Source organism: Phallusia mammillata, chromosome 2 (assembly GCF_965637545.1).
Source record: "Phallusia mammillata chromosome 2, kaPhaMamm4.hap1.1, whole genome shotgun sequence".
NCBI lineage: Eukaryota > Metazoa > Chordata > Ascidiacea > Phlebobranchia > Ascidiidae > Phallusia > Phallusia mammillata.
In genome coordinates, this window is record NC_137253.1 from 20657556 (window position 1) to 20675050 (window position 17495).

General features: G+C 38.6%; 3 protein-coding genes across 3 annotated transcripts; 1 reads left to right on the forward strand and 2 right to left on the reverse strand.

Annotated features, from left to right (window-relative positions):
* Window positions 1-1957: 1957 nt before the first annotated feature.
* LOC145212571 (uncharacterized) lies at window positions 1958-6739 on the reverse strand. Its single transcript, XM_080080739.1, has 7 exons — window positions 6356-6739; window positions 6151-6225; window positions 4763-4883; window positions 4282-4462; window positions 3269-3398; window positions 2770-2915; window positions 1958-2544 (listed from the first exon to the last, which is right to left on the reverse strand). Exons 1-7 carry the CDS (start codon window positions 6405-6407, stop codon window positions 2167-2169), a joined length of 1083 nt encoding a protein of 360 aa, XP_079936865.1. The 5' UTR covers window positions 6408-6739; the 3' UTR covers window positions 1958-2166.
* Window positions 6740-9757: 3018 nt separating this feature from the next.
* On the forward strand, window positions 9758-11350 carry LOC145214083 (uncharacterized). The gene is made up of 4 exons (XM_080082534.1): window positions 9758-10018; window positions 10133-10219; window positions 10427-10678; window positions 10991-11350. The coding sequence occupies exons 1-4, from the start codon at window positions 9991-9993 to the stop codon at window positions 11206-11208; spliced, it is 585 nt and encodes a 194-aa protein (XP_079938660.1). The 5' UTR covers window positions 9758-9990; the 3' UTR covers window positions 11209-11350.
* Window positions 11351-11582: 232 nt separating this feature from the next.
* Window positions 11583-17360, reverse strand: LOC145214082 (uncharacterized). The gene is made up of 15 exons (XM_080082533.1): window positions 17107-17360; window positions 16894-17015; window positions 16774-16828; window positions 16317-16543; window positions 15787-15826; window positions 15612-15679; window positions 15443-15543; window positions 15267-15381; window positions 14003-15103; window positions 13776-13826; window positions 13521-13707; window positions 12918-13071; window positions 12670-12778; window positions 12454-12596; window positions 11583-12117 (listed from the first exon to the last, which is right to left on the reverse strand). Exons 2-15 carry the CDS (start codon window positions 16964-16966, stop codon window positions 11914-11916), a joined length of 2628 nt encoding a protein of 875 aa, XP_079938659.1. The 5' UTR covers window positions 16967-17015; window positions 17107-17360; the 3' UTR covers window positions 11583-11913.
* Window positions 17361-17495: the final 135 nt, after the last annotated feature.

A 17495-nucleotide genomic window follows, 5' to 3' on the forward strand; every position in this document is an offset into this window, starting at 1 on the left:
CTCACGTTACAAGGTGGTGAAACGAGAGTAGGCCCAGAGTTGTTTGAAAATAGTGAGGCCGCACAAGGCCCCGACCAAAATCTATCGACGTGTAAGATGTCAAGTTCAAACCACGTCCAAGTTGGACGCAAGGATAATGGGCAAAACTATTTGTCGCATTGCTACTTAGAATGTTGAGTTATAGGCTACTTAACGTGCCATAAAAAGTTTATCATTGATATTTTAGTTTTTGCAATCGTGCTGCACTATAATCACCTGATGTTAGGCCAACTCTTCACCGACAAAGCGTGCTCTGCAAAAGGAAAGTCTCCATGGTGGGATGAAAAAAGTCGTAAAAATCGGCACACAAGAAGTTTTGTGTTGCCGAAAGACTTCGAAGAAATATGCCCGTTTGGCGATGTGTATATATTCAAATCGAACTTTATAAATATTTAGGAAGGACCAGAGTCGTAAGTCGGGCCAAGGCTTTTCTCGCCGCGTACGGGCCGGGTTCGGGCCGAATTAGGCTTAGGTTTCTTCGAAAAAACAGAACCCATTCGGACCGGACTTTACACTCTGTGTTAGTATTTTTTTAAATACATTTATCTAGCTAATTAGTCAGTTGCTAGACCTGACCTAATATAAAAAAGCCCTAAAACGCCTTGTTCATGATCAATTGTCTATTGCAGTGGTTCTCAAACTTTTTTATTGTCGGGGCCAAATGGTAGTTTTTGAGTGTGTAGGGAGCCGCAAAAAAACGAAACCTTGAGAAAATCACTAAACAGTATGACTTTGAAAGCTAAAATAGCAATGTTTGGTGGTTTTCTGATGTCTGGTTTGAGCCGCAAAATAAGTAGTTGGGAGCCGCATGCGGCCCCGAAAACCGAGTTTGAGAACCACTGGTCTATTGTGTTTGTTGTTTTGGTCTTTCCTGAGGCTTCAGTATATAGGCCTGTCAATCAAATGTTCGGGCCTAAACCGGGCTTCTCAATAACGATTCGGGTTCGGGCTCCACTTTCAGGCCCGTTTACAACTCTGGAAAGGACTGCTGGCTGCTAAATAACAACGTTTTGCACAGAATTTTTAGGTTTGTCTGTGGATTCAACGTACAAACCATTCGCTTAAGTTCAAATTTTAATTTCACTGCAATGCATCGGTTCCGGTGCATTCCGGTGCACTGCATTAAACATTAAATAATCTTTTCCTTTAGAAACAACGTACGTGGTCAATTTTAGTGCACAGCAATTTAATAATATGAGAACAGCACTACAGAATCGTGTATACATTCTTAACTCCAATTTAATTTACCTTTATTAAGTCGCGCAATTAAAATGGTAATAACTTTAAGCTCTTGATGGACTCTCGCGACAAAGATGAAATTTCAGAGTAAGTTTTAAAATCATACTCATCATGTGAACATCATAGTACGCCAGGTCATTGAAGGCGTTGTACCGAATTAGCCGGTCGTCAAGCATTCACCGTATGGCAAGGCGTAGGATCTTCATCTATGTCTTAACTGACCCTCTGAACAAATAACATTTTTGGTCGAAGAAATGGAAAACACATTTTTTCATGCCAGGTCGTCACTTACGTCCAGGTCCAGTTTGAATGAGCAAAAATAATCTACAAATTATTTTGGTACGTCGTGTTTTTGTGACATCACAATAGCCAGAAAACCTCAGCCAAGCACCGGCGTAAGGTAGTTCCTGCTTTTTATTTATTATTTGGGCGTGTATTCTTTGTCAAATGATTATGTCGTTTACATAGTTAATTATGGAAGTAAGCTTGTTTGCCTGTTACAAGGGGAAGCTGGCGGTTTTAAAACTAAATAAATATATGCTCGTTTTCTTAAACGGCAAAACGTTGCGAACAGTAAACTTTCTAACTTTTAAAACAAAGGTTGTCGAATTTCTTGGTTTTCCGTTGAAGTCTTGAAAAAAGGGCACATATGGCTGTTGAAAAAGTCAGATCAAAAACATTTACGGACTGCTATGCGCAGAATGTTTTAATTTACATATAAGGCAGCATAATTTGACACGTGCGATGTCCTGGTTTAGATCTAACATGCTTTTAAATAAACGACCGAAAACATGCTTTTGGTCTGGCGTATAAAACGGTATAGCGTACACTGCATGGCAAGGCAACACGTTAATCAAACGAGTTTCAAATCTCTCGAAAGGTTAGAACTCAGGATTCGTGACTATCTTCCACAAAAGGAGTGTTCTTTTGAGCAGGTGCAAAGGCCCTAGAAAGCCATTTTTTCCCAGTTGGCTTGGCGCCTTGTTTTTCTAAGCTTCCTTCGTATTCGTCGGGAAACCACCGGCGAGGAACATCATCATGGAAACGAGGCATCGAATCAGCACTGGCACGTGATGAGTTGACCAAGTCCTGTTGTTCTCGTTTTTCGTTTTGCAGAAACATGAGCTGTCCCCTGTCGAAGTTATTAAACCTTTCTGGTCGGTAACTGCCACCTAGTGACGAGCGAGAAAGTGATGATGGTTCGCTGATGTGATTGTCGACCTCGGTGAATGAAACTGGTCGTTGCTGGTAGTGACTTAAGTTTCCCTGAAACGACAAAAAACATTTTCTCTTTGTTTTCGGATCGTGGTATTGATAAGGGGTTAGAAAACAAGCCATGTAGTCGCACTTTTGCGATAGTATTTTTTTGTTGCAACTAACTATACGGTTCATAGTTAAATTTAGGAAAAATCGGTCCCTTGTGATGCTCGGTTATTGCTGTCTATCTTGTGGCGTTTGGTTAATTTACAACATTTTGCTTATGCTACTTACACCCAGGTAATGATGAGAACTCTTTGACGATGTCTTTTTGTTTACAGTTCGCCATCGTACAACACAAATAATGATGCCAAAAATAATGACTGCTGCCAAGATGATGACGATAATGATGTAAAGGGGAAGCACATGCTCGAGTTTTTCTGCAAAAAACAACCATCAAATGTTTATTGACAAATCACTTCGCTAATTGAAAATTTTGCTTCTCAAAAAGAGGAAGGTTGTCCTCAGAAAATAGTTAAGAAAATGCTAAAAATTGACAAATACCAAAGGAAAACTTTTTAAAAACGTCTATTACAAAAATAGTTTGAATTCTTTTGTTTATTGTGTTGCAGCCTTTTGTTGGTGGGGACATTTCTAAGGAGTGAAATTGTCAGCATACGTGAGTCTACAACATACACGAGGTCCAACATTAAAGAATAAAGATTCTGATCATATAAGTTTCCATGGGACAGATGTAAACTGTAATGGAATACAAATTACCGTTATGACCTACCTGTTGGTTGGCTGGGGCTTGTAACATTTGGTGAAAACACTCCATTGTCGTCAGCTTGTAAAATATTGGTTGCAGTCATATTATCAGTGTTTAGTGGGTTTGAAGTAGTTTGAACAACTGAAGACGGTTTCTGTAATCAAGGTAGAGAATTTTTACAACCACATTCAAAACACATACAACTTGTATTACCAACACATCTTCTTTTGCGTTTTGCTTATAGCCTATATACGGCGTATACGCAGTTAAATCAAAATTAGACTATGGTTGTTAGCGCCACAACTATGTTAGACCAGTCTCTTAAGTACGTTTTTTTGCGTAATGTACATTAAGGAGACCATTTGTGACGATTAGGTTGGACATATAAATGTAATCGATTATAGCTCCCCTAAAAACGGCCTATAACAGTCTTTGAATTTACGACTCGTTCACGCCAGTAGGGTGATTTACTTTATGTCGGTTTTGACACTAGTCGCACTTGAGGTGAACAATCAGCTGTCGAAGGATGAAGCATTTCAACGCCCCGGGGCATCCGTGTTCGGCAGCGAATTCATGCCAAAATGCCATGTGACAAACAAAAGTTCGAACTGGTTATGATTCATGTTTAGTTGAATGTCGAATTTTTGCCCGCTCGTATATTCTAGGATTACAGCGGGTTTCGAAAAAATGCTGGTAAGTTAAACTCTCTGACTACACTGTGCACTTAACCATAACGACCTGCACATTGCTTTGCACTTGGGAAAACAGTACATATAGCTTGAATGAATAATAAACCTTGATAGTTGTAAACTTTTAAACTGCGCCTTTAAGCAATATTAAAGCCGTTTCATTGCTTGTAAACAGATAGACGAGAAATATTTACTGACCATTTTTTAAATAAAATGCACAGCGAACCAATAAACACTAAAAATGACTTAGTCAATCACAAAAAAATCGCGTGCAAAGTCTTTGATATATTGTTTAAACAGAAGACCAAGTCAGTGTAAATTTTGTTGTGCCATTACACACTCGCTTACCTGTGGACATTCACAGCATTTTACCCGCAACTCAAAATCATCACAGTAGTACAATGACTGCTGTAACACAGGCCTGCTGGGGTCGTATCTCCGCGATTTGCATATTAATCCCTCGCTTACGTTGCAAACTACATCTTTTGACTTCAGGAAGAAAAACAAAACGTCTGGATTGATTGCGCTCCTGAAAACACACAACGTTCGAATTTCGGTAGGAACTGAGATATAGAAAACAAGTAGAGGTTTGATTAGAAATCAAAAGTCTCATTGGTTTTGGTATTTGTCGGGCCGCAAGGGGTGATACAAGATTGGGTGCACTGTTAAATTTAATGGTTTCAAACATTCAGAATTTTAGGAGATCTGCGGTATGGTACTTAGGATCTGATTATTAAGGTTGCGTTTTCAAGCATAATCTATAGTACTTACAGATTTCTGCGCCAACCCAAAAAATAAAGTCTAGTTTTACCGACATTTACCGACTTACCGACATTCAATGTCAACTGGTTCTTGACAGAAATCGTGAGATTGGCGCAAATTCGAATAACTGTTGTCATCACCAATCAGTGGGTGGTAATCTTGGTTGTTCATCCACAAACTCCATTCACCTAAACAACAAATAAAAATAAGTAAATTCAACCAAAAGTTACAAAATGCTATTCAATGTACTAATCAACAACGTATATACAAGTTGTAGTTTTCGAAAAGCACATACAGTCGTTCTTAAGTTTTCACGTCTTCGAGGCTTGTGAGTAAAAAGATGCGTAAATCGGGGACAAAATTGATATTGCACAACTTCTATTACCCGTCTATAATACGTACAATAATACGTTGTGGGTTAGTTTAGTATAAAGAACTTTTCTTGACCAAGACGTGGGACACAACCCGCGTTACTTAAACTCCCTATTTGACATTTCAGGCCGTAAAAAGGGCTGGGAGTGTTTACAAACATAAAGTAAATGTCATTGTAGACAAGCGTGGGTTTGAAACGGGCGAGTTTTGTCTACCAGAGTGACATACTAGTGAAGTGATTCACGAATTTTACTTTGCCTCACAAGTGAAGTGATTCACAAATTTTACCTTCTTTGAACGCAAGTGTCCCCACTGTAAAGTACAATATACCGGCAATGGCACATGTAATTGGGATTAGGTTTTGCAGTATATGCGTAACCGACAATGTTACTTGACGTATTCACGTCATTGTGGTATTGACAGCATTTTGATATTTTAAGTGTCTTTCGGTGATATTGCTACCATCACAACTAAAATTGTTTCTAATTGATCACAACTTAACAGTATGAACAATAACAGCACTTTAACATCGCTTTACCTAATTAATGATTGAACGTAAAACTCGCGTACCAAGTTATGCCATTCGAAACGACGACAACCATTTAGCAAGTGTACTCAAGCGAAACGAAACTATTTGACAACATGGTGACGTCACTATCGTGAAAGCAAAATTGTTTATCAACGTAATCGTCGCATCGCCCCATATTCAACATAGAAAATCGGTAATGTTACCTAGCAATTATTTAGCACTTGATATCACTGAGAACTCAATTAGATTTGCCTCGGGTTACAGAGCGTAATAGGTGTGACGTAATGCAGTTCTGTGAAACATAAGTTGTGTATAATCGGCTTTAATTCAGCGTCAACGTGTTTAATAGAAAAATCGGTCGCCTATTACTGCCCTTTGCCGGTACACACACTCTTTTGAAATGTCAAAAGCCTTCACAGTCCTGTATACTTGTTGACATGTGGATTAACTTTGTTATGGTATTACAGTTAAATGACGTATCATGGAACTAATAAGCCATTGTGATATCTTGTTCATCAGCTTTTGAGAAAGTAACATAAACTGTTTGTACTTACATCTGCATTTTCCTCCGATATCATCCTCCAACGAGTCTATCGGCGGTCGTTCTTCGTCTTCGCTTGCATACGTGCCTATGAAAACATCCGTCGAAGAATTTATAGACAGTTTCGATAGTACATTTTAAAAACTCTAAATTGTTTTCTAATTTCAAATAAACAACCTAAATTTTTGTAGTTTATCATAAAATAGTCCTAAGCTTACATTTGATCAGAAGTAAGTTGACAAAAATGAAAATCGACACTGATTGAAACATTGGTGTTATGGCCAAGATAAACCTCTTCAACCAAGAAGTCCTCGGAAACTTGTAATACAATTGTTAATGGGCTAAGTATTAACTCCAGTCACTCAAGAGGAAAAGCAAATTTTCCGCAACAATGCGTTCAGTGCCCGGTCGTACAGCACTTTTCTAAATCAATCGACAACACTGCGGGAAACAACAACACCTAGATAAGTAAGGAAATCCTTTCTTTGTCTGATTCAACAGTCAACACCGGTCATCTGTTTACAGCTTAGTCATCACATCCTTTAGTTGTTAATGACCTTCACTATTTAGCAACAAAGTCTACCTTACTATAACGACACTAAAGGTTAAAATATATTACCAACTTTAAGAAAGTTTTTATAGCTCAGCGTATGACGTGTAGAATCGTCAGAAATCAATTAGACAGAGAACGTTTTCTACTGGCTGGAACGAACGACAAAGGCCTGTTCCGATTCGATTATTCCAAGAATTTGCGGCGGTAAGCCGTTAGCTAAACGCCGCCCACTTTCTCGATCCAAATAAAGATACCTTTCTTATCATTTGCTCGGCCCAACGAGTCTCCAACAAAATTTTGCCTGGAGTGGATCTAGGAAAACATTTAAGAGACAAAAATATGTTCACTTGGTTTTGCGCTGAAGTAGCATATCTTTAAAAAATTGTGATACTCATTTCGGACATTCTACTCTTCGACAAACATCTTCTTTGTCTAAAAACAAATGTCTCTAACCACTGGCTACATAAGGCTTCAATCAGTATCTTAATGCATTCCTCAAATTAAGACAGTACAACGTCAGAAGTATAATCTGACCGTCGCAAAACTGCAGTGCAATAGCTAAGCACATATAAAGGGAGAGAAAATTATCTTGACTACACTTAATATCTTCGCTGACTGTCTGAAAGCAACACGAAACACGAGGTAAGACGGTGGTACGCGGAAAGCATATCGCCGAAAGCAGAATGACCTCGCTTGGTCGACACGCAGTTTTACGATGCCGAAGAAAGGCGCGCGCCCGCATCTTTGCTCACTCGTGACCGTTGCGACTTTCTGACGCGGCGCTGCGGAATGGCCGCTATTGGCAATTATTAAAACACATTTTATGTGTCGTTTCCTCGACTTAGAGGCCTGTTAAGAGAAAACAGCGGGGCATAGCTCCTGTTTATTGCGTGTATGTTTTTCGCTCTGTTGAAAACTAGCGGCTTGGGAAGAGTTTAAGAGGCAGTAACATTATTTTGCAAAATCCAGTGCTTTCGCACATAGAGCAACACAAACTTTATCTCCATAAACTAAACACAAATGACACGTAATCGTTCAGCTCTCACAAGTTTACGGACCAAACGTTCGCTGAACCCTAAATTCAAACAGTTTTAAAGGAAACCATCATCAATTTTGGATTACCGGGTCAAAACCCCTTGCAACAAAACACTTACCCTGAAAAAACAACAACATTGCCTAAGCATCAGACGCCCTGGCTTAGCCTGGAGACACAGTTAAGCATTTCCACAATCCGAACATCAACACCGATACGAATGTTTACTTGCCAAAGAGTTCGCATCCATCGCTATCACTTATCGCAGTGGAAATCTCAGCTGATTCACATTTCATATCGTTTACACAACATTTCGACACCGAAAGAGAAACCGTTGAAGCGTGGCAAATCACTTGCAAACTACACACGCACATAACACTTACAGCAATTTAACCGGCATTTAGACTCGTTTTGTCATTGAACTACTGGGTATGAAAGTTTAATCTGATTACTAGTATTAATAGGGGATCTCGCCATCGCCTGTCAGCGTTGAGGCGAGCTAATATGACGCGAGCAGCGTGGTGGAAATAAGTGCTGTTAATAGCGTAGTTCGACAAAATATTTTGTCTTACAACATTTTTGATAACAACGAAAAAAATAGATTTCGGAAAAGCATATTTATGATAAAGTATCGGGATTTGTGTAGTTTTTAAAAAAAATGGCAATTAGCAGAAAATGAATTGAATGTTGTTGTAGTTGTTAAAATCAGGTGATCGTTAAAACCATTGCAAAACAAATCTACTAGGTATAAATAAACACAAGCGATATATAATTAACAAAATGAGACGATTGTTGAATGGAAAATGTGAAAAAATGCGCTTTTTGAAGAGGTTTTTGGGTTTTACTTTTTTATTACATGTTTTACAAATTATTGTTTACTTGGGTAGAGAATTATTTTTTTTTTTTTTTTATTTTTTTATTTATTTATTTTTTTTTTTTTTTTTTTTTTTTTTCACGGGGTTCGAACCCAGGAACCTGCCGGGGACGAATCCCAGGAACCTCCCGGGGACGAATCCCGATCAGGGTTTTTTATGTCTGTATGTGGGTCAGGCGCGCCAGACCATACGGCCAAGTTCCTGCCCCGGGTAGAGAATTGTGATATTTCAGGCAATGCAAACATTCTTTGGCGCAGTTTAGTCAAAATGGTTTAAAATTTAAATATCCTCTGGTGGTCGCTCGCAAGCAATAAACTCGAACACATGGTCAATATAACTTTAAAAATAAGTTTGCACCTTTACTGGGTTGCTTACATTGCTATAAAATGTTTTCAAGATCTCATCTCATTGTTTGTGCCAATACCTCGGACAAGTTCAACAGAAGAAAACCTTGACCAGCACGATAGGCTATACAACCTATTGATTTATAGGAACAAAAAACGTAAAATGGATTTTAGGTCTTCCAGTGGATTGTGATGGCCAATCACTCTTAAGCTTTTGTACTCGGTCCAAAATGATGCTACCTTTGTTACGCAGAACTGTTTGTTTTGTGACATCACAACTCGAAAACCGACTAAGGTACTTGTACCATTGTTGCCACGCGGTTGAATTGCGAGAAGTGATATTGTGAAATCTCTCACAGGGCCGTAATCATTCCGCGGGGCCAGAATTCCAGTAGCTTCGCAATTAAAAGCTCTTGTGTCTACGGTGGAGCTGTTTTTTCATTTCTGTCATTTTATCAATGAAATTGAAATCGTGCTGTGTGGAGAGGAAAAGTTCTAACATATAACAAAGAAGTATTTTCAAAGTTTTGTCATTTTTTTACCAAGTACAGATAATTCGGTAAAATTGGAGAGATTACAATACAGAGGGGGAGTTGCAATGTTGCCTCTATAATGCCAGAAGAGCAATACCATTTGTGTTGCATTTTCCCAAATGTGCTGAACTTACGAAGTAGAAAATATCAACGAAGATGCGATTGAATTTTCGAGAAGAAGACAATAGATTGTTTTATTTTTATATTTTTTGTTCTCAATTTCCTCAACAGCTGCTCACTTGTTTCCTATGACTAATATTTAGTTTGTATGAAAAGCCTGCTGTAACGCTTGACAAAGGCTTTCTTTTGTTTACTGGAAAAACAAAGTAGCCGAGGTATTCTAAGGCTGATTGATGAATAGCTGGTTGGTCTGTGGTGTTTGTCCTGGCAATTAAAGGGCTTAAAGGTGTGCTTAAACCGTGTCAAAGTCAAATACCAATTTTTATGAGTTTTGTTTAGCGTTTCTTGCAGTAATTCAATCAAGCTGAATCCGTCACAGAAGTTTTAGTTTGAGAATGACTTTTATAGTACTCAACTACGGAGGTGAGTTATGTGTTTCAGTTTTGTGCATGGCAACGCCAACATGCTACAGTTACCAGGCTAGAGCATGGATTTTTTTAAATCGTACATAGCAACCGTCATTTTTTGTTGTTTCAGACAACAAGCAACTTTTGTTCAACCCGAATTGTCAGACGAGATTACTACTTGAAAACATCAAACGGCGTTGCGAATTTCCCCAAGAGAGTAAGTGGTTGAAAAGGTTCCAAACAAAGCTTTATCATAAATGTATATACTTGTTTGATGAAAAAATCCACAACCACGTTATGGAAAATATCTGTATACAGGTGTATATTATAAAATTTCAGTACACTACCAAATGTCCAAAACAACCTGTTTTGACTGTGATTTTTTTATCATGGACACATAAACATACAAAGTCATGTTTTGTAGTTGAAGTCGATCTATCAGATGAATATGGAAACTTGAAAAACATTACTCAAACCACGACGAAGTACGCGAATGAAGTTTTAAGCACAGATCGCGAAAATGTGGTCCTCATCGAAGTAAAACGGACTCGGCGTGATAATCCAACACCAGAATCGAACGAAACAACTACAAGTGTCGATGGTCAATCACCATTGGAGGATATTTCTTATATTCCTCTGCTTAACAACGGAAACATCGTCACAACCAAGTTTACAGGTATACGTATATACGAAGAATCGTCCCTTTTTTTAAACACAGGTTGAAATATTACTCAAGTTAAGTTATTTTGCCAAATTAATTAAAAAATAAAAGAGTATTTAATGATATGTTTCTTTAGGGAATGCTGCAAATATTTGTTATTTGTTAAATTCTACGTTTGTACATTTGTTTGAAAAATATTAAAATTATACATTTAAATGAAACATTTTGGATTAGGGAACTTTTACGCGCAGTACAGCCCGAGCCTATACAATTAATAACGAACAATCACTTTGTTTTTCATCAAACAAACACTTTCTTGCCTTTTAGCTCGTCTGGCGAGTCGCGACCTGCCGCCGTCCAGGTCGGAAAGCAGAAGTCGAAAACCACGGGAGAAGCGGGAAAAAACGGTAAGAAAAAGCTTGGAGTCAAACAGTGGATCAAGCGACCGTCTTGATGGGGCCGTTGCCACGTCGGCAAGAAAAACCAGTCAAAGTCGAAACAGGCAATCCACAACCCCGAGAAAGGGAAAGGGGAAAAGAAAATGATTTAGTTCTCCTTTTCATTGTCAGTAGCTTAAAAATGGAATGTTTATTTGAAGTTTTTGTACATGCAATCAGCTTTTTAATCCTTTTACCTCTTTTCTATTCGTCCGTTTTGTTGCTGCGCAGTTAAATAATTTCTTACAGAATTTTATTTTTTGTTGATGCTACCTATATACATACGACATGCGTATTTTCAATAAACATCTATTTTAGAAACTGCTCTTTTAAACATTATTTCTTCATATTCTGTAAACATTATTGGTTTTTGGAATACCCAAAATCAAATTTTTAGATAAGCTCTACAAGTCTTGCAAAAGGTTTTAATGGTTGGAAAACAAGTAGCGTTTATCTGAAGCAGAATAAACATCAAACAGCCATTTTAAGTAAATAAAATGTATTGAAAGTCAGCTGCCAACTGATCAGTAAAGTAGGCAAACTGAGGAAACATTAACAGGCCGATAAAGCGAAAACTCAAGAATATCACAGTATATGACGTCATCGTCACAGAGCTAGTTTAACTGGCTGAATTCAGTTTAGCTCACAATTAAATGAACAAAATATGTACAAAATAAAACAATAAACAAAAACACGCAGTTTAAATTGATACGATATACAGCAAGCAACACTTGTACAGATGCATAGCGCAAGCTTCGTAAAGATTAAAAAAATGCGAAAGTAAAAAATAAATAAAAAAATAAAAAAACGAAATTAGAAAAACTTGTAGCCTTCATCATCACAAGCCCCTCCAGTCGCAACATCAATGAAATCGCGATAATACGCGAGTTTCGTGTAAATTCCGGGTCTGATGTCAGTTTTCACGGTAGAACAGGTACGTGTGCCTGCGATGGCGATTCCGATTAAATTCCATCTTGAATCTTCATCCTGTTTTACCAGTGGACCACCAGAGTCACCCTGGACGCACAAAACAAATGGTTTGAAAGGGTATTCTTATTACAAGACAACAATTTTGAATTTCATTTAAAAAAATGAACTAATATCTTCTACCACGCGTACAAATGGCAAAAATATGTCACAAAACAATCTGATTGTAGGATTACCAAAAAGAGTCTGTAGGATTACCAAAAACGCAACAATTAGTTACAATTGTAGTGATACAATTGTAGCAACAAAAAGCAACGCACGCTTCAAATGAGTATTTTATGATTTGTAAAACTGAGGCTTATATATAAGATAAAGGCTTAGATTCGGACACAAAACTATAGGAAATACAGTTACAGGTAAACTTACCGCGCAGGCATCTTCCAAATAGGCGCCTTCAGTGCATATCCATGCCTCGTGGAAATGGCTTGGCCAGGAGGACTTACATTTGTTGTTACCGATCAGAGGCAAAGTGAGTTCCTTCAGTTTTGATCTGTTTTGGTTTCCGACCTCTGCAAAGACATGACCATTAAATTTTAACTTGATATTCGAAAGATATTGTTATTTTACACAACAACAACATACGAAGTGTTTCTCCCCATCCAGTAACCCAAACTCGTTCTCCGGAGACCATCATATCTTCTTTCCCTGGAAGGCACGCAGGCTGCACGTAATTGGAGTATTGGATTGGCTCCTAAACACAAGAAGTATTCAAAGTTGAGTAATCCACCTTTTACCACTAACATATTGTGATTTGAATAATAAATCAGGTGTGTTCAACCGAACAATGTCGTTCAACGAGGAAATGCAAATTTAAGTTGTGATATATATACCCTGAGTTTGGCAACTGCAATGTCGTGTTTGAGAGAACGGAAGTCATATTCAGGATGTGCTTCGAATGACTCAATTTCAAAGACTTGCATCGTGGGTTCTGGCGAATCTCTGTAGTATTTTCCAGCGTGAATGGCATACACCGATGGGTACTTTCTGCAACAGAAAATAGTTTGTGTTCATCGACCAATCACACACCAATGTGGCGTTAACCCTTAGTGGTCCAGCAATTTTACCATGTTCTCCAAGCCAGGTGATTATTGTTGTTTTTTTCATTTTTTATACATCAGGGGGACATACAAAACAACATTCTGTATTTCACAAGATTTGTGAAGCTTTGGCCCTGACAAAGACTGGTTTTCTAGGTACCTATGCACACACAAGCTAACACACTGTCGTAATCTTTGTTACATCGACTGCGGTTATTGTGGCAATTGAAGTGAAAAATAAACATACGCACTGCAAACCACAAACACTCACTGAAGTTTCGAGTGCCACTATATCGCAATCTCACGCAATGTCTGGCAGCTTTAATAGCTCGGGTAACTTTTCAACGGAAAACTGTATAGGTTTGACAGCATTTTAATCAATAATATATGACTTACTCTTTCTGTCCGACCAATTTCACTCCTCGTCTTTTATAAGCCATGAAACAATGACCAGCAGTGACGATCCAACGTCTGGAAATGATTGTAGCACCGCAAATGTGGATATATCTGTCGTCATCGAAAAATGTGCGGCGGAAAGATGCCATCCAAGGCCAATACTCGATTCCGCCTGTCCATTGGCCACCTGCAAAATTCAATCGTTAATTTTAAGACACATTTTCCATAACTTTATTATTGACTCGAACTACTCACCTACGATGCGATGCGTGATTTGTCCATCTGTGGCTCGATGACCGCAATTTTCTGCGAAATTAAGGTACTAACTATGATTTCTGTTTTGATTTAATCAAATTTGAAAAATGCGGGTTATTTTTAGGAAAGGTTAATTTAAACATTTTTTATGTGTGAAATTGTTGTTCTTTACCAATTAATTCACTCATTTTTGTTTGGTGTTTGCACAAACCAAAGATGAATCTTACGTGGATAACAGGTTCTGCGAGGAACTGGACGCTTCTCTGTTTCGTATATAACAGGTATGGATATACTGTCAGGAACAACTACGTTTGGTCGCGTGGTTGAAGGCGTAACTGTTGCTTTGGTGCCCGTTGGTTTGGGTTTGTTTTTAGAACCGGTCGTACCACCAGAAAGCAGATTGCTGATGAGACTTGAAGTTGGCGAGTTACCTAACAATTGAGAAAGAAGACTTGACATTCCGCCTGCAGCCGGAGCTGTGCTAGTGGGTTTAAGTCGATTCAAAAGAAGATTTGTCAGAGAGGAGCTGGATCCTCCTGAAGTGGAAGGATTTAAAAGACTGAAAATTTGCGACATCGAGTCGGATCCCCCATTAGACGGCGGAGGCTGCGTTATTATAGGTGCTGCGGTGACGACAGTGTTTGGTGGATTCAGTAGAGAAAAAATGTTTAAGGTGTTTCCAGTCTTTGTATTGGTGCTACTGGCTGTAGATGGTTTGTTGATCAAAGAAAGCGCATTAAGAAGATTAGAAGAGCCTCCCGTGGGGTTTTGACCGCTCATTCCAGAGAGAAGGGAGCTAAAAATATTGTTTGAACTCGTCGAGGATGACTGTTTGTTTTGGCCAAGAATGGAAAAAATATTTGCCAGGTTGGACGTCGATGAAGTTGTTGTGGTTTTCGGTCGATTTAACATCGACAGCATGTTCATTGAGTTTAACGAGTTGGGTTGATTCGGCTGAAGTAGATTGGATGAAGCTGCAGGGTTAACGGTTGTTGAGATCGGTACTGGTTTCCGCAACGATGCAAGAAGACTCATGATGTCCGGGTTTGAAGCTCCACCCATTTGGTTTTGAAATATGTTGGCTGTTTGTCGATTATTGTTTTGTCCAAATAGTGGTTGCCCTCCACTCTGTAATCCAGTCAAGCTCTGACCAAACTGTGGTGTGGCGAACCCAGGTACATTTGATAAACCGTTGAGCAAAGAACCCCCTCCGATATTTCCAGTGGCTGTACTAACTCTTGGCGGACTTCCTGGCTGGTATTGCGGACGAATTCCTTCCCATATCTTTTTTGGTACAACAGATACTGCAGTACTGGTAGTGGGCGTTTCTGCATAAAAACATACAAAATAAAATAAACTTGCACGCAACCATTCAAATGCTTCAAATACGCCGTTATGCTTCTGTTTCAAAGCAAGATAATGCTTACAAAGAACATAGCCCCTTTTGTGCCACCTAGCGGTAAATTAACATTTTTCCGGTTTAAAATTTACCTGTTTTAGCAGTAGTAGGGATAGTTGTAGTTGTGACTATTGTTGCGATTTTGAAGCAATGTGGGACGCGTTTTCCTCCAATCGTCTTTACCACCGGATCGTAACAACAGTTAAGCTGCAATAAATAGTATTTAGCGTTATGAGTTCTCTTTTTTAAGATCACGTCAAACACTTACATTTGTACAAGCTTCGCACTCGCTTTCGCCCGCCTTTCTAGCGTGGCCTCGCGCAATGCAAGACACGCGATTGTTCAAGTTACTCTGACATTTTGATGCGCCTACAAAGTACAAAGCGGTGTCAATGGTAATTGCTACGTTAGATTGTTATAAAAGGAAAATATCTTACCTCGAATTTTTTTGAAAAGTCTGTAAGTATTTTGACACATCAGCTCGTTTCTGATCTCTCGTGTCAACCTAAAGAGCAATGTATTTTTTACATTTATTTCATCAAATCATATCTGATTCTAAAACATATGTTAGCTGGGTAAAAACATAATTCATTTATTGCAAGTCATACTTACAAAGGCAGTTCAGATGATGGCGAGTTGTTGGGCGAGGATTCTACAACATCAAAGAAGGAATAAGGCTACTGGATACATTCAATAAAAAAATCCACTAATCATTTTTTTACAATTACTAAAACAAAATTTTACAATTACTAAAACACAATTGGACACCGTGTAGATCAGGGGTCGGCAACCCCTGGCACGCGTGCCATGGTTGGCACCCGAGGTAGTTTTTCATGGCACCCCAACCGATTTGCGTGTTCATATTAAAGTTACAATTTAAGCTGTTACACTGCTTGTTTATAGTTTTTATCGTGTCATTGTTATAAAATTGACTGTTACATGTACAAAACACTCTGATTTCCCTTTATTATTGATATCTGCTGGCACGAACCACTAATATTTACAAAAACTTTGGGACGTGAGGTCATTAGCACATGAAAATAACAAGTAAATTGGCACGTGTCGCCTAAAAGGTTGCCGACCCCTGGTGTAGATACACAAGACATTGCCTAAAATTTTGTTTAAACCAATATATTGCTTACTTTTTGCGGTGATGTCAGTCGAAGCGTTCATCAAAGCTTTGATCCAATCAGGAATCGGCTTCTCTGTTGTGGGAGCAATCGTGGTTGTAGTCTTAGGTAATGTCGTTGTGGTTTCTACAAAGTTTTCCATGTAACACCATGGTACACCTGCAGTGTTTGTAGGTTTATAGCAGCAAGCCCTTTCTATGCATTCCGGGCCCGTAATTCCAGGAAATCCGCAATCTTTTCTGTAATAAGAAATGTTAAAATAACAAGGATAATCCGTAATCACAGAATGTTTTGTCTGTAAAAACACGATATAAAAGCTGTGTAAACCGTTGTATTGTGAGAACATCTGCGTTTGTAACAATTAACATCATAAAAACAGAGATCAGAATCGGTTCTATTTCACTTCTTAATAAGTTCTTACATATAATTCTGTTTAGCTAGTCAGTTTTGTAACTTTTGTTTCACAAACCTCATGTCGTTTGCAATATCTGGGCATTCATATTTGGCGTTGTTGGTTTCTACCACTGCCAAAACAAAACAAAGAACGTTTAAATTTGCAACAAAAAATATAACATAATGAAATACTAACCTGTTACACTCTGTGCATGTGCAAACATCAAACAGAAGACAAATTTAGTTACGATATTCCTTGTCAAGGACATCTTTTTGTTACCAACTTTTGTTACCTGTCATGTGTGAACTGAAAAACACCTTCAAAATAAAGTACAATTCCATGAAACATATGCCTACAAAAGCGTGACTATTCTATGTACTGAGCTAACCGATTTAGTTTCGCTAGTACCTGCGTGAATTCTTAGAATGATTCAAAATTGTTGTCAAAAGCAAGCAACTGATACGATGCACAGTTATTTTATTCGCATGAACATTCCTCTGCAATCCCGCTCCCTTCTTTCCTTGATTCGTGTCAATCTGGCTGCACGGGCGGTCTTCGCCATTAGAGGTGCATGCTCACAGTTAATCGGACCAAAGGGAGGGCGACGGAACAACAACAAAGCAAAGAATTTGGTATCTAATTATGCGCAGCCGTGCAGCAGGCCAGGACTGGTTGCAGTGCATGAAAGAATTTAGAAAGTCACTAAGGGGGCGCATTGCCGTAAAAACGTCAAAGGAAATAAAATTATTTTCCATTGTGGCGAAACAATAAGGGCGATTATTAATGACAGGCATGGC

Coding starts and splice junctions, on each gene's coding strand:
- LOC145212571 (XM_080080739.1), bottom strand. CDS start 6,407: ATGTTTCAATCAGTGTCGATTTTCATTTTTGTCAACTTACTTCTGATC. Junction 3,399..4,281: donor AATGCTGTGAATGTCCACAG/GTAAGCGAGTGT, acceptor CCTTGATTACAG/AAACCGTCTTCAGTTGTTCA. Junction 2,916..3,268: donor AAGCCCCAGCCAACCAACAG/GTAGGTCATAAC, acceptor TGTTTTTTGCAG/AAAAACTCGAGCATGTGCTT.
- LOC145214083 (XM_080082534.1), top strand. CDS start 9,991: ATGACTTTTATAGTACTCAACTACGGAG. Junction 10,220..10,426: donor TTGCGAATTTCCCCAAGAGA/GTAAGTGGTTGA, acceptor CATGTTTTGTAG/TTGAAGTCGATCTATCAGAT. Junction 10,679..10,990: donor CGTCACAACCAAGTTTACAG/GTATACGTATAT, acceptor CTTGCCTTTTAG/CTCGTCTGGCGAGTCGCGAC.
- LOC145214082 (XM_080082533.1), bottom strand. CDS start 16,966: ATGTCCTTGACAAGGAATATCGTAACTAAATTTGTCTTCTGTTTGATG. Junction 16,829..16,893: donor ACATGCACAGAGTGTAACAG/GTTAGTATTTCA, acceptor TTGTTTTGGCAG/TGGTAGAAACCAACAACGCC. Junction 15,104..15,266: donor CCCTACTACTGCTAAAACAG/GTAAATTTTAAA, acceptor GTTTTTATGCAG/AAACGCCCACTACCAGTACT.